General features: G+C 42.1%; 2 protein-coding genes across 2 annotated transcripts in view; one reads left to right on the top strand and one right to left on the bottom strand.

Moving 5' to 3' along the window:
• The window catches only part of LOC308370471 (CAP-Gly domain-containing linker protein 3-like), a gene marked incomplete at both ends in the record, with an annotated part of 35,365 nt that extends 22,174 nt beyond the window's left edge, over window positions 1-13,191 (bottom strand). The window contains 4 exon segments of the mRNA XM_080845123.1: window positions 5,645-5,784; window positions 7,056-7,217; window positions 13,001-13,142; window positions 13,144-13,191. Coding sequence (XP_080701249.1) covers window positions 5,645-5,784; window positions 7,056-7,217; window positions 13,001-13,142; window positions 13,144-13,191 — 492 coding nt within the window.
• Window positions 13,192-14,367: 1,176 nt separating this feature from the next.
• LOC308370472 (cytochrome P450 2M1-like) lies at window positions 14,368-26,135 on the top strand (the record flags this gene model as incomplete). The annotated part of the gene is made up of 9 exons (XM_080845124.1): window positions 14,368-14,559; window positions 16,404-16,566; window positions 17,602-17,751; window positions 22,307-22,467; window positions 22,807-22,986; window positions 24,096-24,237; window positions 24,670-24,857; window positions 25,320-25,461; window positions 25,951-26,135. 9 exons carry the CDS (start codon window positions 14,368-14,370, stop codon window positions 26,133-26,135), a joined length of 1,503 nt encoding a protein of 500 aa, XP_080701250.1.
• Between the last annotated feature and the right edge of the window lie 639 nt (window positions 26,136-26,774).

Raw genomic sequence — 26,774 nt, 5'->3', positions numbered from 1 at the left:
AGGATTTTAGGGGGTTATGTGTGGTTGGCTGATGATCTTTGTGAATCTTTGTGTCTGAGATTGTTCTAGATTCTCCTGAGCTGAAATAGTCACCTCATTGTTTTTAGATTGTTCTGAGCTGAAGTATTCACCTCATTGTTCTAGACTGTTCAAGATTTTTCTGATCTGAAATAGTCACCTCTAGTCACCTCTAATCTTACTTCCTGACACTCCTCCTGGAAGCAGCTCCTCACTGCTGCTCCTGCTTCTTGCCTGCTATCGCTTGCTTTTTTTCACATTAATGTTACATTAATGTTACATTAATGCTACTTAGATACTGCCTTACTGCTCTATCCACTATCAAGCTATTTCCTCGGCTTGTACGGTGCCTCCCTGGAACTTAAATTCTTTCCTACACCCCTTCGGAGCGTAGCCTAGCATAGCTTCAGTTAACCTAGCTTAGCTTAGCCACTCAGCCCCATGACACTCGAAGACTCTCCAGACTGTGTAAGCTGTCTCAACTTGAAAAAGAAGATCAAGGAGTTGGAGACTCGGGTTGCTGTCCTGTACCAGATCTATGATGGTGAGCGATTTCTGGATGGGATTGCTGATCAGCCAAACCTTGCCGACAAACCTTGCTCTCACCTGGACTTCTCACTATCTGATGAGCCATGGCCTGCTCTTGGCACAAATCCAAAGAGGCCAAGCACCGCTTCTACCTCCAACGAAAAATGGACTAGCACCCAGGATAAGAAACGAAAAAAGCGAGGCAGAAACTCTTCCCACATCACTTCTCCTCCTGTTGCGCTCAGAAATAGTTTTTCACCACTGGAAACTCTCCAAGGGGAGCAATTCTCCACACCCAAGGCCAAAAGGCACAGGAGTGCTATCCGTGCTGCTAACAAGCATAAAGGGCCCGGATCCCCTACACATCATGATGGTCCTCATCTGCTGCACTCGGGAGTCCCCCATTTCACCCTAAACCCCTCTCAGACTACTCGGGGCGCTACTCGACCACTACCACAAGATCGCCGAAGACTAAGGTATGCTAACACCACTAGCACTAATGCCGAGGCTTCCCACAGGCCATTAGCACTGAGAGGAGCTAACGCTGCTAGCACTAGCCTTGTAGCTAATACTGTTTACCCAAACAACCCAAGAACTGGCCCCATAACTACTGATAAAGCAAGTGTGTGGAATGCAAACACAACGCCACAGATGGCCACTATCTTGGTTGGAGATGCCATGACAGAAGATGTCAAACTTGCAAGGACAGAAAATCTTTGCCTTAGCAACACATCAGTCGAGGAACTGTCGTCAGAGATACAAACAATCCTCAAGAATAAACCAAACAATGCAAACATTATCATCCACACTGGCTCATTTGATATCCTGCACAAAAAAACTGGCAACGTGATACTTCAAGAACATTTCACCCAGCTACTGAACACTCTAAACAAACATCAAGATGTGTCTATCAGTGGACCGATTGCATGTTTTCGCAGAGGAAATGAAATCTTCAGTCGACTACTATCTTTCAACACATGGCTGGCATCTGTCTGTCTTGCACACAACCGGAGATTTATTGACAATTTCAATGTTTTTTGGAATTGTGCAGACCGTTTTCAAGCCGATGGACTCCACCCAAACCGTAGAGGGTCTAGATTACTTACAGCAAACATCAGCCACGCGCTCTTGACGACCTCAAACAGCCATAATCAAGCCTCACTCCCTATTCCTGCTGTGCCTAAGACTGACACACCCCAAACCTCCTTCCATGGAACAGAACAGAACATTCAAACAGCCTCCTCCAAGGACACGGGCCCTGCACAGACCTCCACCACCCCAAGGAATTTCCCTGGGATAAACCACCTTGTGGGGAAAGCTGTGAAGGCCCATGAACTCAGTAATATGGACTGTCAGCCCGAAAAACAACAATAGGACAGCCACCATGCTATTTCATCAAACATACCGGTCATCATAAACAGCAAATGGCATGGTAAAATGCATGGTTATAAACCCGAAACTCGTCCTAGAAGGTTGAAAACTATCCATGTTCTCCCTATATCTCCCCCAGTTGTACCTGTTAATACCCCACAGATGAAACTGGCCCTTCTAAATGTCAGATCACTAAGTAACAAAACCTTTCTGGTCAACGATCTGATTAAAGAAAACAACTTAGATTGTATCTGTCTAACAGAAACTTGGCTAAACGATGACACGGCAACAGCAACTTTGATAGAAGCGTGTCCGCCTGATTACAGCTTCCACCAAGTTTCTAGGAAATCAAAAAGAGGTGGAGGAGTCGCAGCTATTTTCTCATCTAAACTGTTGTTCAAAATCACTGAGCTAGGTGAATTTACATCAATTGAATATCTTGCTATAGAGCTCAAAACTGAATCAGTACTGTTTGTTATTATATATCGGCCACCCAAGCACTCACCAATATTCATACAAGAATTCTCTGAACTATTATCACTATGTGTCACCAGATATGACAAAATAGTCCTGAATGGAGACCTTAACATCCACATTAATAAAAAAGCAGACCAAAGAACTATTGAGCTTTTAAATCTCCTCACCAGTTTCGATCTAACTCAGCACATAACGGATCCAACACACCAGCACGGAAACACACTAGATCTAGTAATAACAACTGGATTAAACATCAATAATATTTCAATAACTGATCTACCGCTCTCTGACCATCATTGTATACTTTTTGATGTGGAAATCATCTTACCAAAAACCACAAAAGAATTCTTAGTCCATAAAAGACATCTAGACGATGAAGCTACGGAGAGATTTTCTGAGCAGATTGCTCTATATGAGCCAACTAGTCATGACTGCTCTCTAAATGAAATGGTAGAAAACCTAAATGATGCATTATCATCTGTGTTAGACTCTGTAGCCCCACTTAAAACTAAAAAGAAGTTTACAAGTAGGACCTCCCCATGGCTAAAAAATAAAAATGTTAGTGAAATAAAAAGAAAATGTCGCATAGCAGAGAGAAAATGGAGAAAAACAAAGACCACTATCCACCACGGTATCTACAAAGATGCACTAACTACCTATAACAAAACCATCCGTCTAGCAAGGAAAGGTTATTTTTCCTACATTATTACAGAAAATGCCGGAAATTCCAGAGTTCTGTTCTCCACCATTGACCGGCTGCTAAACACTGTCCCTGCCCCCCCACTATCCTCAGCAGCTAAATGCGAAGAGTTTGCTCAGTTCTTCAAGAACAAAATAACATCGATCAGATCTAGTATCACTACTACTGGAGGTGAAATTGACATCAGTAGATCTTGCAACTTAACTATGAGCACGTTCACATGTATCACACTAAGTGAACTCTCTAAAATCATCATCGAATGTAAATCTACAACCTCAGATATTGATCCCATTCCCACTGCATTCTTTAAGCGAGTGTTTGATAGTGTCTCAGGTCCGGTCCTTGACATCATAAACACATCCCTTAGAACTGGCGTTTTCCCAGATGCCTTCAAAACAGCTGTTGTAAGGCCCCTATTAAAGAAACCCAAATTGGATACCAGTACACTAGCAAGCTATAGACCCATATCCAATCTTCCATTTATTAGTAAAGTCCTGGAAAAGATAGTATTAGTCCAAATAAATTCATATCTGGAAGAAAATAACATCTTGGAAGTCTTTCAGTCAGGTTTCAGAAAATATCACAGTACTGAAACCGCTCTCACCAAAATAATTAGCGACCTCAGACAAAACTCTGATGCAAATAAAGTTTCTATCCTTATCCTGTTAGACCTTACTGCAGCATTTGATACCATTGATCATGACATCCTAATCAATAGACTTGAAAATCTTATTGGGTTCTCTGAGTGTGTATTGAACTGGATCAAAACATATATTAGAGGAAGGAAGTTTTATGTCAGTCTAGGAGACCATATGTCCGAGAAACATGAAAGCTGCTACGGGGTTGCACAAGGGAGCTGTTTAGGTCCATTGCTCTTTTCTCTTTATATGTTACCACTCAGTGACATCATCAGAGAACATAGTATAGATTTTCATAGCTATGCGGATGACACACAATTGTATATTTCCGCTGAGCCAAATGATGCAACAGCAATAAACTCCATTACCAACTGTTTATTGGCAATAAACAAATGGATGAACAATAACTTTCTAAAACTCAATGAGGACAAAACTGAAGTCCTACTTATCGGCCCTAAATTAAAAAGAGAGATGCTCACCAAGAATCTAGGAGGTTTATCCCGGTGGATTAAACCTGAGGTGGTTAGTCTTGGTGTCACCCTGGACTCAGATTTGAATTTCAACTCCCACATTAACAAAGTCACCAAAACAGCTTTCTTTCACCTCAGGAACATAGCAAAGGTACGATCATTCTTAAACCAAAATGATGCCGAGAAGCTTATTCATGCTTTCATATCGAGCCGGCTAGGCTACTGTAATTCACTTTTTACTGGTCTTCCCAAGAAAACAACTGTAAGACTCCAGCTCATTCAAAATTCTGCAGCTAGACTATTAACCAAAACTAAAAGGAGAGAACACATTAGTCCTGTCCTAGCTACTTTACACTGGCTTCCTGTTACCTTTAGAATTGACTTTAAGGTCCTCCTCCTCACATACAAAGCTCTAAATGGACAAGGACCTAGCTACATTGCTAACTCTCTTACTAACTACACACCAGCTAGAACACTGCGATCATCAGATACAGGTCTGTTACAGGTCACCAGAAGCAGTCATAAGAAGATTGGAGATGCAGCCTTTGTCAACTACGCCCCAAAATTATGGAACACATTACCCGTTAATATTAGGGAAGCAAACACGCTAGACACCTTCAAAAGGCAGCTTAAAACCTATCTTTTTACCAAAGCATTTTATTAATTTTATCTGGCACTTTTTATTTCTCTGTTCTCTTTGAAACTGTTTTAAGGGTTTTATGACTTTTATTACTTTTACTATTTCTCTGTAAAACTGTTTTGAGGGTACCATGGCACTGTCGGAAACCATATTGTGGCTCAATATATCACATATTATTCTCAGAGATATTTCCATAACAAATGTTCTAGTCCCCTAGGTGCAGTCACCTTCCTTAAGCCTGTAAAAGAGAGCTAGTGTCTCTCCCGAAGCCCTGAAGTGCGTTCGGTGGAAGAAGACGAAGAGGCCTCTGAAGGAAGGGTATAGAAGGAAGGGTGGCCTTTGGCCGGGGAAACATAGCTAGGGAAAATATTTAATAGGGTAGGTCGGAATCTATGGAGCAGCACTATGGTTTCGACTGCGCTAAATACCAGGCAGAAGGGTTTTATTACTTTTATTATGATTTTAATATTTTAAGCCTATCGGAACATCAGGTTCTGATACGATGTTGACCAATATTTTATTGCTCCTGCTGCTTGCTCTTATTGATTTTATGTAAAGCACTTTGAATTGCAACTCCTGTACGAAATGTGCTATATAAATAAAGTCTTACTTACTTACTTACTTACCTCATTGTTTTTAGATTCTCCTGAGCTGAAATAGTCACCTCATTGTTCTAGATTGTTCTGAGCTGAAGTAGTCACCTCATTGTTCTAGAATCTAGATGGTTCTAGATTGTTCTGAGCTGAAGTAGTCACCTCGTTGTTCTAGATTATTCTACAATGTTCTTAGCTGAAGTAGTCACCTCAGTGCCGATGATGTCGATCTTGTGCTGCACCTGTGGGACCCACTGGCGGATGATGGCGAAGAGCTCTGGGATGGTGGTGCGGGGGTCCGTCAGGATCTCCAGGCACGCCGGGTCGTTTGGGTCGAAGAAGGTGAATGCTGTGGTGAGTGAGACAGGCTATCAGTGTTTCTCTACCGTTACAGTGAAAATGACAAAAATGTGAATCTCTGAAAATGTGTCACTGAACACTGGTTAAAGCAGCAAAAGAACAACAACAACACAAACAAAAATAACAACAACCAAAACAACAACCACCACGGGTTCACAATAAATGACTCATCAATCAATCGTTATCCTGACGTGGTAAATTACATTATATTGATACATTACATCTTATTAAATATAGTTGTTGTTTTGTTTGTCTCAATTTGGTTGGAACTAAACAGACTGTGATTCTATTCCCCAACAGTTATCATCATTTCATTAATGTGGGACCCTTATTCTGTGAGTAATTATATAGTGAGTAACAGCAACCCAACACGGCACCAACTTCTCCATTTTAAAGTCTGGCTTTGGCTCCATGGCTGAGGCTGGTGATAACAGCCAGAGCTCACTGAGGAGCGCTTTGTGCGCCCTGCAAAAATGGCGGCTCGCCCAGAGTCCTCTGTGGGAGGAGACGACTGAAGTGAAGAGAGACGAAGAGACGGAGAGAGAGAGAGACGGACAGAGAGACGGAGAGAGGGAGAGAGAGAGGGAGGAAGGGAGAGAGAGCGAGAGGAAGAGGGAGACAAAAAAAGGAGCGAGTAATGGGAGAGAGGGAGAGGGAGAGAGGGAGGGAGAGAGAGAGAGAGATAGAGAGAGAGAGACGGAGAGAGGGAGGGAGAGAGAGGAAGAGAGACAGAGAGACGGAGAGACAGAGGGAGGGAGAAAGGGAGGGAGAGAGAGAGAGAGAGAGAGAGAGGAAGAGGGAGACAAAAAAAGGAGCGAGTAATGGGAGAGAGATAGGAGTGAGGCAGAGGAGAAAGGACGGACGAAGGAGGGGACAAAAAAAGAGAGATGGAGAGTGAGAGAGATCAGAGGAATAAAGAAAGGACAGAAGAGTGAGACTTAAAGGGAGAGAGATATAAGAATATAAGAAAAAGAGAAGGAAAGAAGAGATGGACAGATGAGCGGTACAGAGAGGAGAGAAAGATATAGAGAAGAGAGAGGAAAGAAAGAGATAGAGATAGTGAGTCATTGAGAAGAGAGCGATAGAGAGAAGAGAGAAAAAGAGAGATTGCTTGGGAGACGTATAAGAAAACCGAGAAGGAGAGAAGAGATGGACAGATGAGCGGTAAAGAGAGAGGAGATAAAAAGATAGAGAAGAGAGGTGGAGGGATGGAGAAGAGAGAGAGAAGAGAGGAAAAGAGAGATAGCTTGGTAGACTCACCGTAGTCTTTGGGGAGCGGGGCCTGGGCGGAGGGGTGCACCATGGGCCTCTTGCGGGGCTCGTGGACGGGGCTGGTGAACTCAGAGACAGGCTGGGCCTCCTCCTCCACCTCCACGCTCTCCTCTTTAGAGTCTTTAGTCATGCTGCTCTGCTTGGGCGGGCCTGCAACACAAGATGGCCGTCGGACACTGGTCACTTCCCACTGCAAAGGAGCATGCATGTTTTCCATCTGCCAGATCAGTCAAAACTCCACAGTATGGGAACATGCTTGCCTCCCGGGGACCTGAGTCTATGAAATTGACATTTATTTAACTTAGTTGAGTAAAAAAGACATTAAATCGTTCAGAGAGAGAAGGAGCTAGTATCTTCATACTCTAGTCTCAGATCAGAGGTGGATGGTCTTATCCAAAGACAAAGACACAACATGCCTAAATGTATTTATCTCAAACGAATCACAATGCACAGCTCTTTCCCCTGGCCCTTGTTCAGCTGACTACATTAACATTAAGTCATTTAGCAGACGATTTTATCCAAAGCGACTTACAAGGATGTATACACATTTTCACATTTACACTGATGGCACACTCAAGGACGCTTCGACAGGGAATCGAACTTGTGATGACTTAACAACTTCTAAACCTCGTGTACCACTGCCGCCCCACTACTACACTACTACACCCGACTTCTGTGCTGTATCAGCTGTGCTCGTTGAGTCGAGCCTCTCTGTCAAGCCCTACTAGGATCTTTGTGGAATACTATTTCCTACCCTCTACCTTTACATATATTTTCAGAAGATAGAGACAAAGAATTGACAGAATAGTATGTTTCAGAGCTCTGGAGTGACTGTCCCTGAAGCTTGTTGTTGACACGAACCAAGTTAAATCATGATTTGTATGATCAATTGTTATTTAAAAGTGGTTACCAAAACCCTCTTATAAAGAGGATGATTAATATGGACATACTTGCTTGCGGACAGCCATAGAGCATTGCCAGGCTCTGTTTGTTTTTATATATGACCATAACAACCCATACAGTCCAGTTAGTCTACCGATTACTGGGAAAAGACGCCATTAAACAGCAGTCCAGTTAGTATACCGATTACTGGGAAAAGATGCCCTTAGAGAGCAAAGCAACAGAGACTTTAAAGGAATCAAGAACAGACCTCAACTTAAGCAACCTCAACATCACCAACTGCTCCTGGACAATCCCACATTTACAAATTGGGTTGGAAAACAATAGTCAGAAGAGACAAAAGCAGTATTTGGAAAGCGGCCTGGAAATAATCTGAAAACAAATTAACGTAGTTAGTAATAGACTCCTTTAGACTGTTTGTACTTATTACGTAATGAAACGTTCTCTTTGCACAGAGAGACATTTGAAGTCACATCTGTTAGCTTCCCAGTCCTTCACTGTTATTACGTAACTTGTATATTGTATATTTGCGGCCACTGCATGTTGAAATGTTTCGTCCCATCACAGTGACAGCAGTGTATGGCACACACTCAGGTCATGACTGTGTGAGGGTCCACTCCATGGAACAGACACAGGTGTGTCCACTGTGAAATATTGTGTTTGTTTATCAGCCATGTGTACAGTCAGCATGTGTCTCTTATGTAAGTAGCATCCGTGCCCAGAGATCAAAAGAGAGACATCTCTTTCTCTCTCTCACTCCCTCTCTCTCTCCCTCCCTCTCTCTCTCTCTCACTCCCTCTCTCCCTCCCTCTCTCCCTCCCTCTCTCTCCCTCTCTCTCTCCCTCCCTCTCTCTCTCTCTCTTTCTCTTTCTCTATCTCCCTCTCTCTCTCTTTCTCTCTCTCTCTCCCTCTCTCTCTCTCTCTCTGCCAGCTTCAGAGTGGGCGTGCGTACAGCGCCAGTGACTCAAGCGTTCCCATGGCACCCTGAGGCTCTGCCAGGTCTGTGCCATGCAGGTGCCCCTCCCTGTGTCTGGGTAAACAAAAAACGAAAATAATTTAAAAAAAGAAATAAAAATGAAATAAACGACACAAAACCAAACCAAACAAGCTCATCCTGGTGGTCAGAGAGTGCAAAGAGAGCGTGAGTCACCGTTTAGTGCACTCACTGTCAGAGAAGAATCCAGCAAGCTAATCGCTAATCAGTGGCGGCCATCTTGGCCAACGCTAATGCTAATATCCATCTTTTCTTCCTGACAGCGCTAATGGGTCTGAGCCTGAGCTGCATTCTGCTTATGACAACGGGCATGTCACCTCGCAGGCTACACTTCTGGAATGGGCTTCCAGGAAACTCTTGAGGCGGTGGCAGGAATGATTTACTTGGTGCTATAATGTCCTCGTACGAGGCAATCCTCCATTTAAAGTGTGTTCTTCATGGTGAGGGTGGACAGACCAGCCTTGGTCCATGGACCATCTTGCACTCTCCCTCTCCCTCGTTCTCTTTCTCTCCCTCTCACCATCTCACACTCTCTCCCTCTCTCATTCTCTCTCCTTCTCACCATCTCACATTCTTCCTCTCTCCCTTTCTCTCCCTTTCCCTCTCTCTCTCTCCATCTCCTCTCCCTCTCTCTCCATCTCTTCTCCCTCTCTCTCTCCCTCTCCATCTCCCTCTTTTTTTCTCCCTCTCTCCTTCTCACCATCTCACATTCTACCTCTCTCTCTTACTCTCCCTCTTCTCCTTCCCCTTCTTATCTCTCCTCAACCTCTACGTGGGAGAGCGGGAGGTGGGAGAGTGGGGGTTGGAAGGGCATGTGAGAACTGCTATGGCTTTGAAGCACGGCAGCTGTGTTGACCGTTTGTAAGATCTACATAAGTTGTCGGTTTCTCTACTAGGTTTGTCGGAGGTTGGTTGACAAAAAAAAACTAAAACACTTTAGAGAGTCGCTGGTTAGTCTCAAAGGGTCTTCTTCATCCCCCGCATCGCCCACCTCTCAGTCACTTGGTGGGCATCCAGTTACGACCAATAAATAAATAGATATCATTTCTATAAAAAGATAAGTGCTGGAGCACGTGCAGTAGGTGCTCAAACTGGAGCACTGGTTTTAAATATATAGCAGCTGATCAAAATGAACAAGTCACATAATAATAGTTATTATATTGTGTATTACAACAATACATTTTAGTTGTAATACACATTGCTGAGAGGTTTGGCCACTGTGGGAGGTCCTCAATCAATAACACTAGAATGTAACATCTTGTGTTGTGTGCCTCGAACCTAAGTTGGCCCTCGTGTCAGGCCGTACATGAACAAAACACTCCCAAAGACCTATTATTCACAGCAAAAAATGCCCCTCTAGATTTAAGACAAATAATTACATATTTAAGCAGGATTTTGCATAAAACAAGCAATTTTGGCTGCCAGTGCGTTAAGCAAATTTGGCTTGTTAAGATTTCTTAAAATAAGTAATATTTGCTTGAAATAGGTAAAAATAACCTTACCAAGAAGGCACTTGGTAAGAACAATTTAGCTAGAAACAAGACCAACTAGATTTTTCATCTCAATATAATAACAGAGAGTAATAACACTAGGTTAGAAAAGCATTTTTTGCAGTGTTGCCTAGTCATTATGGAGTAGTGTGTGTAGATTGATCAAACAAAAATGAATAACATTGAATACAATTTTAAACTGAAACATAACAAAATGTGGAAAACTTGAAAGAGGCTGAAAACGTTCCGATCGCACTGCGTCCCTGTGGTATTACATCTAGAGGGGTAGATCACACTGCGGTTCTGAAACTAATACGTTTAAACCTGTTTTTTTGTGGGTCAATGTGACACTGAGCCACACTCCTCCCCTGCAGTGTCGGATCTATGCGTTGCAGGCGATTAACCCGATGTGCTTAGCTGTTCAATATATGGGTCAAGCTAGGCTAGTCAAGCAATCACTGCAATCACACGATAGCGGCAATCACTGTACTGACGGAAGCATGGTGTGAACGAGAAAGATTAGACAGGGAGAACCCATTGTTTCCATCCAGCTGTAAGGCCACTGTATCTTAGAGGAAGGAAAGAGTTGTTTTTGTTTCCAGACATGAGCAATTTATGTTTTAGAGGTATTTGTTACTCCATCTTTTCATCACACATCAGATTTAAAGATCATTAGATGAAACCCCATCATCTCTTCCAAAGTAAGGATTCTAGTGGTGCGTGAAAAAAAATATTGTTTTTAAGCAACAAAGACGCACAAGTTCACACACATATTTAAGTATGTGTGTATGATACCCCCCCCTCCCACCCACACACAGTGTCAATTTCACCAGGACCTTCACAAATGTTAGAATCAACTAAAATCTGTCCTTAATGTCTTGCTGTTTCTCAGGGCAATAACCTAGCCCATCTGTACCTCCATGTTCCTGTCCAGTGCCCTCATTTCTAAAGGCTTTTATACTGAAGAGGCTCTGAGGCTCTGTGATGGATTGCAACGCATGAATGCCCTTACTGGACGATTTCAAAAATGTGTACAGAGGACAGAATATTCTGGAACAAGCCCTGGCCCAAACTTTATGACATATTAAGCGGGTGGCGGCAGAGGCCTAGATGCTAACATTTCTAACCGTTGCATCACTCCCACAGAAAGAAAAACTCGAATGTGTCGACGCATCACAGAGAGGAAGAGGAGAGGAAGAGGATGGGGGGGGTGTGTGTGTGTTTGTGATACTGCCCTGTGGACTTCAGCTCTGTAAGACTGCCATCAACCTCAGACGTCCCCCCTGTCACGATAACTCTCTTAGTCCTTAAAAGAAATCACTGAACCATCTCTCCTCTCTGCCCAGCATCACAGAGGCCTACTGCTCTCACAGTCGGTAAATACAATTAAAGATTTCATTTTTGGTGGGATCTACTAACTTAACCACAAAGAGAGACCCCTTCTGCATGAGTGTGTATGTCTATGGCAATAGGTGTTTGATTATTGATTATGAATCAGCCATGTTAATCAACCCAGTAACTTAAGGTTCCTCTGCATCTTGACATTAGGGCCAAGTAAGGGAAGGGCATTTTGTAGGCTATAGTCCCATCTGGGCCTATCAGAAGCAGAATCACATGCACCTATAGCCAGATGATACAAAAAATGATACAAAAAATGTATTTTGAATCTGGGTTCTTCTGATACAAGAATTGATTATCAGCTTAAAAGAGTCTGATAAAGCAATCTGGTTGTGTGAGTGTGTTGGCATGAATAGACTGCTGGCACCACATCCTGGAACATTCCTGGCCATTCCTAACGGCATCACTTCACAAATAGTCAGACACAAAATGCAGGAATCCGTTGGGTTCGTTACTGGGCCTTTTGATACACTCTCTATTGTCCATCCTGTGCTTCAGCAGAGCCTCTCCAAATCACCATAACCTTGTCTATTAAGGAACCACAGAACTATAGACTTACAACAAAACAAAAAAACAGAAATAACGACTAGGCCACACTGAAGACGCCTCAATTCTGTTTCGATCGTGACAGCTGTCAAATATGCCTAACATTGAACTATACCACATCCAACGTAGTAGGCTACACAAGGTTTCGACCTACATTGTTAATAATCAAATGCAGATTTTAAAAACGGTCATCCCGTCGTTTTTCGTTTTCCGAGTTAACTACAACCATGCCTAGGTTGCCTACAGTCTACATCAAGAAAGGAAGGCGTGTGCGCAATTAAGACGGACGCCCCATGTAAACAGACTACTACTGCTACGACATATGATCGAAATATTACACCAACATCACTTTCATCAGAGATATCAAAACTAATCATTTAACCTACAACCATAACCTTGTAATCTCTATCTCTCTTTCTCTCATCGCGGAGCGAAAGCAATTTACAGCATCCGTTACCCTTCCTTTCTCTTCCCATGAACAAGAGAACATGGATTCCCAGTGCAAACAGCGGATGAACGGTCTGTCTCTCTGTTCCGCGCATATAAACGTCCGTAACTCGTCTAATCATGGCCATTTTTCATCATATGCTCTGCTTGAGTCTCACCTGGAAACAAGCCTCGGTGCTTCAGTATTTGTCCTCTGTTTTCAGCGGCTTTCCGAGTGCGATGCAATGGAAAGGCGATGGGGGCTGAATGGATGCTGCTGGCAAGCCGTGTCTTGTGTCCTTCTCCTCGCCTGCTGCTCGCTGCCTGCGTCACGTCTCTGACTCACGCATGGACCACTCGGCGCATCCATTCACGGCGTGGCAAAACCAACCAAGCTTGATGATGCTCAAGCCCACCCTCCCCATCCCCTGTTTTTCATTTGGCTCCACGAATCTGACCAACGAATGAAGAAATCAAGTTAAACTCAATTCTGTTCAATGTATTATTCAGTTAAAGGCAGCGTTATCCATCTATCTCTCTCTCTGCCCAATTCATATTGTGTATAGTAATATGCTAATATACTGTATAATACGATATTATACTGTGGCCCATATATAGTATATTATTCTATGATAAAGGCTACTGTATGATGAAACATTGAAAAGTTGGCTGCCTTACAGTGATATCCTTACAAATAGCCAGCCCAGTTTGAAAGCCATTAGTCTTCAAAAACTGAAAGCAAGTGCCTCATAGGCTACCCTTTATTTCGTGTGCCCTTTGAATGGATGGCACTTGGTGTACAAACATATAAATAGTCGCACAACCTTTGAGATTTTCAGGTAAATCTTACATGGATGGTGGGTCTTTTACTATAGGCCTATCATAACACTGGAAGCTCTCTATGCCAGATTTACTAGATTCACAAACTGTGTATAAACAATGCGTTACCGTGGTTGACCACTAGAGGGTGCACTGCAAGTATTCGGATGGCCATCTTCCGGGGAGCAAAAATGCCCACATGTTACTAAAATACGAATATAAGTTAAAAAAGTTCAATGCAGATACTGAATAAGGATTTTTTTTTTTACAGAAACAGTGTCACTAACTATTACTATAATTGGCATTTGATATTTCGTGACTGTGTGGCCGTGTTTATAGGCTAAGCTTTGCTGGTGTTTTATTTAATCGTATTTATTTTGTTACTATTTAATGTATGCAACCTCGCGTTGTCGAGTGTATGCATTGTGTCCAAGTGTTGCTGTCTATGACAAAGCGTTAAAGAAGACACATGGATGTATCCTACATGTTATTTGAGTTAACTCGAGTTTACTGCATAGCTACCGTGAGTTAAAACAATCTATAATGCTCGAGGTGGAAAGAAAATCGAAGGAAAGGCAAGACAACCTAAAATCAGTTCAGACCAGGTGAAATGCATACCATCATAATATAACCTCTAGCCTACTAATGCCCACCCACTTCTGGTGGTTGGTGGAGTATCCGAAGCGGCAACGCACTCTGCCCTTGTTGATCCATACACATGGTCGAGATGGATATTCTCTCCGTACTTCAGACGAACTTTCTCTCACTGGTTTTGGGCGTTGTTGTTTTTGCGTTGCTGTGGATGAATCGAGGTAAAAAGAGCAGCTTTGAAAGTTTACCGCCGGGTCCCCCTCCGTCTCCAATTGTTGGCAATTTATTCCAAATAGACCTAGCGGAGCCATACAAGTATTATTTGAAGGTACGTGTTCACATTCTTTCAAACTCCATAGAAAGGGTTCTTTCTCTCTCTCTTTCTTTTGTTCAAGATTCATCTGTGTATAATAGAGGAGAGCCCTATACTGTAAAATAGTTCCAACAGTAGGTCTACCAACGGAAACATTACGATCTTTGCTATAAAAATAAATACAAAAACAGATACATTTGATGTTCATAAGTGATTCCTAGAATTGTTTTTTATTCATAATTAAAGTAATTCGTGCACTAGGGCTGACTGGCACCTGCACTGGGGTTGGTTGGCACATTAGGAGTACAATGCTATAGTTACAAAGAATGCAGTGGCAGATATAAAGAACTCAGAACCAGAGCACATAAACATTCAGCTGAATTTCTTAACCAAATATTTAACCAAACGGCAGGTTTTGCAATGGCCTTTGCCCCTCCTATTGTCTTTGGGGTCAATTGACCCTGTTTAATGTTTAATAACATCTCTAAAGAAATGATTGACATACATTTTGTTGCATCACAAATAGGTGTTCTTTGGGGTCAATTTGACCCCAGGCTGTTTTAATTGTATAAAATATATAAGACATTTTAACATTTTACACACATTGTTGCTAATCTTGATAACAGGAATTGTTTTTCATTCCAAGTGTTATAGATAGGCCTAAGTGCTTGCTTCGGCAGCACATATACTAAAATGTTAAAGATAACAACAACCCTCTAGGATAAAATATGTTAGTAAATTTAAAGGTAATAGGAGGGTTACATGAAGACAATTTAGAGAAAATAACATTTCATCACTTAATAGTAGTTATGATCATTCATTTTCTCATTTAAAACACGTTGCCAAGCATCCCCAACATCAGGGTGCCAATCAACCCCACCCACATTAGGACACATCTCTGGACTTCACTTATCTTAGCCATCATCATTAGGATCCTTCACCACAGACTTTCAAGTTCTATATTCAAATATAGTTGATTCCTATCTCCATCAACTGAAACGTAGACATTTTCTATATGTCTGTCTAACACAGTTCTATAAGGTATTTAGTAGGGGACTGTTTCTTTATGATTTGGCACTGCGAAATTGGAAAGTTATTTTCACCTCATGTAGTCGGTGACCTTCAGATAGTTCATATAGAATGGATGTGTTCAGGTCAAGAAGGCGATCATTGTAATGTTTTCTGTGGCCTGGAAATCAACTATGTGCCAAACCAACCTCTCTCTCCCTGTGTTACAGTCATGCGTGTGGTTCACCTACTTAATTTTAACTGTCTGACTAGTTTTACATTTGGTGTTGTAACATGAAGATTGTGTTATTCAAAACCAAACCTGTAACAGTAGCATACACTAGCCTTCCTGTTTTCTAATAACAGCAATGTGTTTCTCTGCACAAGCATTATTCATGGCCTCATGTGCGCGGCAGTTTTGCACCTTCCTCTTATTGTGTCTCCTCTGCTTTCGCAACCCCAGAGACCTTGTGCGCTTTAAGAACTCACAAAGGGATGTTGCTAGGCAGCAGCAGGCCTATTAAGCAAATATATCAATGATCAACATCACGCTATTCTCCAGAAATCAAAAAAAGTTAAAAAATGAATTTACTTTTCATGGCTGTTCAGCTAGAGTACACTTTGCCTAGTTTCCTGTCAAGACCGTTATATTGAAATGATTTCTCAGATATTGGCAATATAGCTTTGTTGTGGATTCAGAGAAAGGCAGACTTTACACAGAGTTTAAAGTTCAGAATCAGTCAGAACCTACAAACAGACTGTCGGAAAACATTAATCATTCTCTCATGCGTGCTACAGTTTAAAAATTACCTCAACCTTGCATGTGTTAAACCCTCTCCTTGCCTCTCCAGCTCGGCAAAAAGTATGGGTCAGTGTGTACCATATGGCTGGCCAACAAACCAGTGATCATACTGTCCGGATATCAGACCATCAAAGACGCCCTGGTCACCCAGGGAGAGGAGTTCAATGGGAGGTCTGTGTACCCCCTCCTGGTGAGGTCAACCAATGGATTCGGTGAGTCTGCTGGAAGGTCTTCTTTTCACGGCGCAAGAGAGTGACTGAAGTTCCCCGAATGTGGCTGTCATGCTTAAAAGAGACCGGGTGCGTAAAAGAGCCTGGGTGACGTAATGTTGACTTTCGAACGACTCTTGAGTGACAGTTGCTATGCCAACGATAGCATTACGTAACCCGGACACCACGTAGCCCGGCCACTTTTTAGCTATCAGTCAGAGAGTCTCAAGAGTTTTCGAAAGCCATCAGCTACTTTTAAGTCGGTTAATATTGTGCCTAAACGGACACTATGTACCCGGACACTTTTTAGCTATCAGTCAGAGAGTCTCAAGAGTTGTTCGAAAGCCATCACCTGTTGTGATCACATTCTGCATTCAAAGTGAAGTACTAGGAATAAGACAAACTGACCAAAAGAAGACCAAGTAGAAGGAGAATCATGCATGGGAAAAAACTTTCTTTACAGACCATGTGTAACAGGGCTTAATATGCTTCCCTGAAATTCCCTCCCTTCATGGGTTAATTTTCCAGCACATTCGAGGTGCAAATTATTGGTTCCCGAGTTTGTTTGGAAACAATGTTTTGAAGTGGGCGTGATGAAGTAGATATCCCTGTGTTCTTCCTTTCCTCTGTCTCTTTCCATGGAAGTATAAAAAACAAGAGCAATCCGAGATTTCTGACCTCCAGCAAGGAGGTACACAAATTTCATCAAAATCCGGTCATTTGTTTTCGAGAAATGTCACTTTAGGTGTGAAAAGATCCAGATCCGGATCATCCTGAAATTTTAATGGGGGATGTCCCAGGACCAAGATCCACCTCTTGTGATTTCAGAAAGATCTGCCCAGTAGTTTCTAAGAAATCTTGTCCACAGACAGACGGACAAATAAATTAACGGACCTGATCGCATAACCTCCTTGCTGGAGGTAAAAATCCCCTTTATTTACAGACCATGCAGCCATCTTATATGTTCTCAGAAAGAAAACTTGTATTTGTAGCAGATGTCAGTAGGTCCGTTCTAGTTCTGGTTCTTGTTCTCCTCAGGTGTGTTGGCCAGCAGTGGTCAGCGCTGGAAGGACCTCCGTCGGTTCTCCATCATGACGCTGAAGAACTTTGGGATGGGGCGGAGGAGTGTGGAGGAGAGGGTCCAAGAGGAGGCCCGGAGCCTGGTGAAGGCGTTTGATGAGTTTGATGGTGAGGTTGGAGCACTTCACTTTTCATCCATGTGTCTTGTATCAGTGTGTCAGTATAGAAGCTATACTGTGCAGTGTGTCAGTATAGAAGCTATACTGTGCAGTGTGTCAGTATAGAAGCTATACTGTGTAGTGTGTCAGTGTAGAAGCTATATGATCAGAATCATCCATGTGTCTTGTATTAGTGTGTCAGTATAGAAGCTATATGATCAGAATCATGATTTCCCCCGCCTGTCCTTTATTTAAAGGTGCAGTCCAGGATTACAATTTTATTACACTTTTCATCAAATTCAGAAAAAATCCTCCTACATACCTCTAACTGAATAAAAATCAGGTGTTTATACGTAGGTCTGGCTCTGTAAATGGGAAACAAAATGGCTAAGACCATCCTCTTCCTTTTCCAGTCTATCCACGTTGCTTTCGTAGTATGGAATGGAGCGGTGTATCTGATTGGCTGTTGAGCTCAAAGATCAACAACCTTCTGCCAGAATTAGGGACTGCACCTTGAAACACTGCTCCCAGATGGTCATACAGGTCCATAGCAGTAGTCATGTGTGCTGCACACAATGCTGCATGCACCGTAGTAAAGTCAATCTACATATAAGGAGGACTATATCACCTGCTACTGTTGAACCTGGCCCATTTAGAAACACATAAGGCACTGTAGCTCATACAGTAGCCTCGACCACATTCGGGCTTGACGCCCACGGAGGATACGGGTTCGAATCTGGCCCGATGTCATTTCTCCAGTCCACTCCCCACCTCTTCTCCCTCTCATTTCCTGTCTCAGTCTTCACTAACCTATCAATTAAAAAGCCAAAAACACATAAAACACATAAGACATGAAAGCATGAGTATGTTCATGCTGACAACACCAAGGAGATGATGGAGCTTTGTGCCACATCATGGGGAATGCTACTGCAGGGCTGGAGGCCAATAGGGGAGATGGAGACTACTGATAACACAGCGCTGGAGGCCAATAGGGGAGATGGAGACTACTGATAACACAGCGCTGGAGGCCAATAGGGGAGATGGAGTCTACTGATAACACAGTGAAAATACATTTGGCAAGACCAAACATGCAGAGTAATGAATGAACCCCACACTGTCAGTGCACTTAAAGTAACACTATAAACACAACACCGTCAGTGCACTTAAAGTAACACTATAAACACAACACCGTCAGTGCACTTAAAGTAACACTATAAACACAACACCGTCAGTGCACTTAAAGTAACACTATAAACACAACACTGTCAGTGCACTTAAAGTAACACTATAAACACAACACCGTCAGTGCACTTAAAGTAACACTATAAACACAACACTGTCAGTGCACTTAAAGTAACACTATAAACACAACACCGTCAGTGCACTTAAAGTAACACTATAAACACAACACCGTCAGTGCACTTAAAGTAACACTATAAACACAACACCGTCAGTGCACTTAAAGTAACACTATAAACACAACACTGTCAGTGCACTTAAAGTAACACTATAAACACAACACCGTCAGTGCACTTAAAGTAACACTATAAACACAACACTGTCAGTGCACTTAAAGTAACACTATGTAACAATTTGACACTTTTTGAGGTATGCTCTTAAAGGCAACTAGTTTTGGTACCGTCCTCAAATTCATTTTGATAGCATATGGCCATGTGTAGGACAGATAAACACCTGTGTTTTTCCAACTTTCCGAAGTAGTTCTGTGTTCGGGGCTGGATCATCATGCAAAAATGGAAAAAAGCTTTCACAGCATGACATTGTAAGCTATACTGCCAAACGACACCAGTTAATGTGTTGGCAAGCTTCTATCAGTGTCAACTGGGCAGTTGGTGGTGTTTGCACGTTTTTGCATGCCTTTTAGGTAGTTAGCTTGCTAGTTTTGGAACTGAACTCCTTAAAACCTGATTATTGCAATCCTCCAACAAACTAAATGTTATTTTGTAGGAAATTGAATGCTATTCATGTCAATGACAACAATCTTCGATCAATAAGGTATCAAATCACCACATACTGAACATACAATGTAGCTAGATGATGTGGAGGTTGAAGTAGTTTTTAAAATTTTAAGTCTGAATTGTACCAAAACAATTTAGATAAAAGGAATAAAATCCATATAGGTTTATTTTGATATCGAGTCATGTGAAGGTCAGATAATGCCCGTGTCATTCCCCCTTGCCACCCAGGGTATTTACTATCATTAATATTTAGTATTATTATTATGCGTCTTTGGGATCGGGCTTGTTGTTGCCTTAAGTGGCCTTGGACATCAGATGTCAGAAGTATAAGGAAACACAATCTGGAGGAGAGATGGGGAGGGTTTCTGAATGAGAACGTGACAGTACTTGCCTCAGCCGAAACAACCAAGTGCAGCACTTCCCAGGGCGTTTATGGTCTGTTAAAGAGATTAAGAAGCTGAGAACTAGGACATGAACTTTGATACCATTCTACCGACAAGTTCATTTATACTGTTCCCCAGACAGCGTGGTGCTATGGTGTTTTCATAACTTCCTCCAAGCTAAGGTGCTGCAAAGGTACACAGGGATTAAAGTATTCCCGCACCGAGCTGGATTTCCGGCGTGCGGCGTTTGGCTGTGAAAAAAAAAGTCTTATATAAAATTTGTTTTAAAAACCACACGTCTCGATATCATCACCATTATTTTCGGGTTAATGAGTTCGTCTGCCAATGATATGAAAGGAGCACAACTCTCAGGCGCTCAAAATAACATAAGCAGCTTAGCAGCTAAACTTGATATCAAAAGATATCGTAAATGCTACATGTGTTAGTACCATATTGTAGTGAGGTGGAGTACTATTGCTGACCTTTCTTGGTATTGCAGTTTCAAAAGTCCCACCATAATCTGCAATAATTATTTTTTTTTATTACAAGGATAGCCCCTTGAGATGCGCCATCTCGTTTTCGAGGGGGTCCTAATGCAGTATAGTACAGTAACAGAATATAAAAACAGAAATTGAGTACAAACCGTAGACACACACACATACACACTCACTCACTCACTCGCCGACATTGCTCTCCAAACTACCCCACCCACATTTATGTAAGGGATAATGTATTGTCCGGAGGTCATTCTACAAAAACAATTCCCGACGGGGCGAACAACACCCCGACGCGCAGCGGAGGGTGTTGTTTCGTCCTGAAGGGAATTATTTTTGGAGAATGACCGACGGACAATACATTATCCCGCTTATTATACGGTTACTTGCCAAAAACGATAGAAAACATTCCTCCAACATACCTCTTTTTAATGATTGAGTTGCCGTTTCATGAGTCCCGTTTAGAAATAAATAGTTCTTCAAGCAAATAGAACTATGAAGTTTCAGGTGTTGCATAGCAACCCATTACTTGCTGACTTCAAATTACTGTCTACTGTTGCGTTAAAATGACTGGCCTTCTGGCGGAATGATATGAAAGATGTGAATTAGAAGTACAAAACCCGTTGCCAATGACAGCGGTGATTATCTTTCGCAGAGGTCTGCTAGCAGGAAATAATGTGACCTATGACGTAGGGATGGCCCATTCAAATCAACTGTACTTTTTGGAACGTTCTGAAGAGCCGTATAATAATTCTAAATGTTTTTTTTTTTTTACCCTGTAAATGTGTCCTCGCCACAGGACGACCCCCCCCCCCCCCCCCCCCCCCTCACCCACCCACACACAATAAACCCTTTAACCCCTGGGTACACTGGTTTCCACACACAATAGATTGTTGCAGGCAGTAATTTTACACTACAGAAAAACTAACAAGGGATTAGGGATTGTGCAAGGCTTCAGGTTGACCCGGTCATTGGAATCCATAGTGTGTAATCCAACACTCATGGCAAAATCTTAACCCCAAATAACAGAGAACAAAGTCCAAACAAGCAGTGTAACAGAGACACCAAAAACCACAAACAGGACTTGATTGTTTCAGCACACAATAACTCTGCACTAACAGATGGCCAGGTTCACACACACACACACACACACACACACACACACACACACACACACACACACACACACACACACACAGGTTTAAAGCCTGCTGATGGTAAAGCATTTAGTCTCAGGTGTGTTAGGCAGCAGAGAGCAGGCAGAGCAGGACTCTTGCAAACTGGGGAGTGGAGAGCGGAGAGCATGGTGCGCGCGCACACACACACACACACACACACACACACACACACACACAAACAGTACATACACACACACACACACACAGTACATACACACAGCACCACATGACAGGGCGCAGAGAGAAAAACCTGGCTCGGTGCCATGAATGATTATAGTTCAGACTCAGTCAGATTGTATGACAAAATCACCAGGTGCATGTTAGAAGGAAAACTGAGAAAAACTTGTAGCACAAGTTTGTTCCTAAGCAACACATCTCATGATGACCTAATTCTGTCACAGCTGAAATCAATTAAATGATGTGATATTTAGATCTTAGATGTCATGATCAACTTGAATCTGTGAATTTGAATGCAAACAGTGTTTTTTTTTAACACATTTCACATATAAAGTAATGAATTTACCTTTTTCACAGGCGCAGTTTTCAACCCCAAAGAACTGCTGTGCAATGCGGTGTCAAACGTCATCTGCTCCATAGTGTTTGGGCACCGGTTTGAGTACAAAGACCCCGAGTTCTTGCTGCTCTACGATACAGTCAACGCCTACTTCGACGTGCTCAACAGTCCCATCGGCATAGTATGGAATTAATGTCTTTTGAGTAGCGTAGATAAACAGTACTTTTCCCTTCCTCTTGACCAAAGAAAAATCACTCAAACATATCAAGTGTGGTCCCCTTCCTCAGTGCTGCAGGAAATACCAAAGGACATTGATATACTGTATACAGAAAAGCATACAGATAGTTATACTGAAAAGCATACAGATAGTTATACTGAAAAGCATACAGATAGTTATACTGAAAAGGCCTTTTAAGTTTGGACTACAAAAAGGCTTTAATGATTAAAATAATTCAGGTAAAGTGCTGACCTTGGAAAACGGAAAATTGTGACCCCAATGTTGTTCTACGATCTCTTCCAGCTCTACAACATCTTTCCTAAAATTGTCGAGCGCATTCCTGGAAAGCACAAGAGACTGTTTGCATTGCTGCAGGAGGCCCAGGATTATGTGAAGAATCAGGCAGAGATTCGACTGAAGCACCTGGATGCCAACTCCACTCCCCAAGACTTCATAGAGGCCTTTATGATTACAATGATTCAGGTAAAGGACTACACATAGAGGCCTTTATGATTTAAATGATACAGGTAAAGGACTACATAGAGGCCTTTATGATTTAAATGATACAGGTAAAGGACTACATAGAGGCCTTTATGATTTAAATGATACAGGTAAAGGACTACACAGAGGCCTTTATGATTTAAATGATACAGGTAAAGGACTACACACAGAGGCCTTTATGATTTAAATGATACAGGTAAAGGACTACACAGAGGCCTTTATGATTTAAATGATACAGGTAAAGGACTACACACAGAGGCCTTTATGATTTAAATGATACAGGTAAAGGACTACATAGAGGCCTTTATGATTTAAATGATACAGGTAAAGGACTACATAGAGGCCTTTATGATTTAAATGATACAGGTAAAGGACTACACAGAGGCCTTTATGATTTAAATGATACAGGTAAAGGACTACATAGAGGCCTTTATGATTAAAATGATTCAGGTAAAGTGCTGACCTTGGGTGAAGAAAAGAATGATCTTTTCCTGGCTGCTGGATTAGGTCACCGGTAGATACCCTTAGACCTACCTGAAATGTTTAAGATACAGAGGAAAATCAGATAACGATAGTGCTAACATTAATTAAAAAGCCAAGAGATCACCTGGGATAAAACATAATCGAATTTTGAACTAAAATAGAGACACAAATATTCTTTGATTAGTGGTGTTTGCACTTCAAGGTAAATGTTCCTCTTGCCTCAAGTTGCATGCAAAAGCCTGGGAAATAATATCTAACCATCAAGGACTTTGAGCTTTGTTGCTGATATTTTACAGGTTTGACTTCCTGAGAACTGTAACCAGTAAGAAATGATGAAACATCACAGTAGCCAATTAACCAGAAAACAGGGCAAGATTAAAGGACTGAAGGATTACTTAAGGTCGCTCTTTCAAAAAAAGGAAAGAAAGAAAAAAACAGAGAGCAGAGGGTGTTGTTCCGCATGAGCCTCATGCATGTAAATAAACCTGTAGTTTGAGACCTTCTCCACTAGAGGGCCTCACTTGCTAACTTGGCAAACAGTCTTATTTCAGCAAGGACTGGAGAGTAAACTCCACTGATGTGAGGCCACATGTGGCTGTTTATTTCAGGATAAGGACCTCCCAAATAGTGAGTTTAACTATGACAACATGGTGAGCAGTGTGTGGAACATGTTCGCAGCTGGGACTGAGACAACCTCCTCAACCATGAGACACGGGTTACTGATGATGATTAAGCACCCGGATATTCAAGGTATGAAACAAATAGACTGACATAGTTGATTTGTATTGTTTCCCATCTATGAAAAAAGGGGATGGTTTATGTTAGTTATTCTTACACCATGACATTAGGGTTCAGGCTGGTATCCAGGCTACCATGACATAGATCTGCTATGAAAAACTGTTTTTCGTTAAATTTTTCTGAAAAGTATGTAAGTATTTGTATATATGACTTAATGCAAAATAGCTTAAGATATAATAAGCATAAAATACTTAACATATAAAACCACAATGTTCAGCAAAACATACAGTATACTGACCTATTTATTGCTGAGGTTATCATCAATAGAAATATCATGTTTTTCACTGGCCTACCCAGCATGTGTCTAAAAGGAGATGGATGAAGTGAAGCTGAACTGAGAATTTGTAGAATAAATAAATATGAATATGTTTGCAATCTTTTAAGCGCGTGTCCATAAGGAGATTGACGACGTGATTGGCCAGGAGAGAAGCCCCTCCATGGATGACCGGTCTAAGATGCCCTACACGGACGCTGTAATTCATGAGGTACAGCGAAACTTGGACCTCGCCCCAACCTCTGTGCCTCACAAGGTGACCGTCGACACCGAATTCAAGAAATACTTCATCCCAAAGGTGAGTCAATCAATACTAGCAAAAGGATAACTTTACATGTGCAAAACTTTTAAATGATAAGTGCGTTAGTTAGGATACCTGATGTTAGAACGTGTATGTTGAACATCTTGAGATGCTGTTGTGAAAGAGAATTAAATAAATAATCACATTCAAAAATGTTTTTCAAGTGTAGGTGAAGCCCTGTTGTTTTGTAGCACCTCCAAGCAAGTCTTGCAGCTAACCCTGAGAATCATTATTATGCAGGCCAGGATCTTTATCTTTAGCGATTCATGCTCACTCAGTCTACCTCTCTTAAAAACAATTTCAGATCTTAAGGAGACTGACAGGATTGTGCTCTGTAAAAATTACATGTGCATTGTATGAACTCCATTTCCAATGTTCTCATTCTATTCCTCCTTCAGGATACTATGGATGCATTGTATGAACTCCATTTCCAATGTTCTGATTCTATTCCTCTTTCAGGATACTATGGTTCTCCCTCTGCTCTCTTCGGTTCTCATTGACCCTAAACTGTGGAAGAACCCAGATCATTTTGATCCCGAAAACTTCTTAGATGAGGAGGGGCGATTTAAGAAGAACGATGCCTTCCTGGTTTTTGGATTAGGTATGTCAGATACACTTTGAACGACCTGACATGGTTCAGCTTCTGAGGATACTCAATCAATGAAAATAACATTCACAACTCATGTCACATATTCATCCTCATGTATTCAAGTCACATACGAGGTTATTTAATAACGTGACTATTGTGGTGACTACAATTTATGCGAATGAGCTTTTTCATTACATTTGAATTACAGCATTAGTCTCATTATTTGATACCCATACCTTGTATACACATAAGCTTATTATCATGCATTACACGTATTATCACACATGTAAGCTTATTGTTATATTATTATCACTTGTTGTTAAACAGGGGCCAGAGTACTACAGATACACCTTTAACCCTGACCATAACCATTGAATGTATCATGTCCACCCATCAACCCTCTTCTGGCTTCTGGTTCCCGGGCTCTGTAAAGCGCCTAGAGGCAATTGCATTGTTATTGCGCTACATAAATAAAATTGATATTGGTTTCTTGCCTGGCAGGGAAGCGAGCCTGTCTGGGAGAGGGTCTGGCCCGTACGGAGCTCTTCCTGTTCTTCACCTCTCTTCTCCAGCACTTCACCTTTGTGGGCACGAAGCCTCCAGAGGAGATCGACACCACCCCCACCTCCTGCAGCTTTGGCATGATACCTCTCAGCTACGACTGCTACGCCAAACCCAGGGCATAGATGACAGGCAGTGGTGAAGTCATTGATCTCTTCTGCTTGATGTGGCTGTATTTCACGCACACACACACACACACGCACGCACGCACGCACGCACGCACGCACGCACGCACGCACGCGCGCACACACACACACCAAACCCATGGCATAGATGACAGGGCCGTGGTGTAGTCCAAACCCAGGGCATAGGTGGCAGGGCAGTGGTGCACACACACACACACACACACACACACACACACACAGCCAAACCCAGGGCATAGATGACAGGGCAGTGGACATGCACTATGGACATGGACACACTCAAATGTAGTTAGACTAAGTTTCAAAACAGGATGTTGTATTTGAATATAAATGAATGACTTGTGATTGGTTCAGTTTAGCTTCAGGGTAAACAAGTCACTTCCAAGACATAAAGTTGTAATATATCCAGCGGAACTCATTTGTACAAAGGTGAACTCTTATCACCCACCTAAGGGTAAAACGTCATGGTCAGTATGGAAAGTGTGTGATTTTGTTTTAGCTTGAATGAGAGTCTGCTGGAAGAACTGACGTGGTTTGTCTTCATCACCTATGGCTATATACACCAAAATAAAGAGTGGATTTTAACTGCACTGTAATGCTGCCGTACCACAGTGGCATCCC

The sequence above is a fragment of the Sprattus sprattus genome (genome assembly GCF_963457725.1).
Source record: "Sprattus sprattus genome assembly, chromosome: 9".
In the NCBI taxonomy this organism is placed as follows: Eukaryota; Metazoa; Chordata; class Actinopteri; order Clupeiformes; family Clupeidae; genus Sprattus; species Sprattus sprattus.
This window is presented reverse-complemented; position numbering and strand designations above follow the sequence as displayed.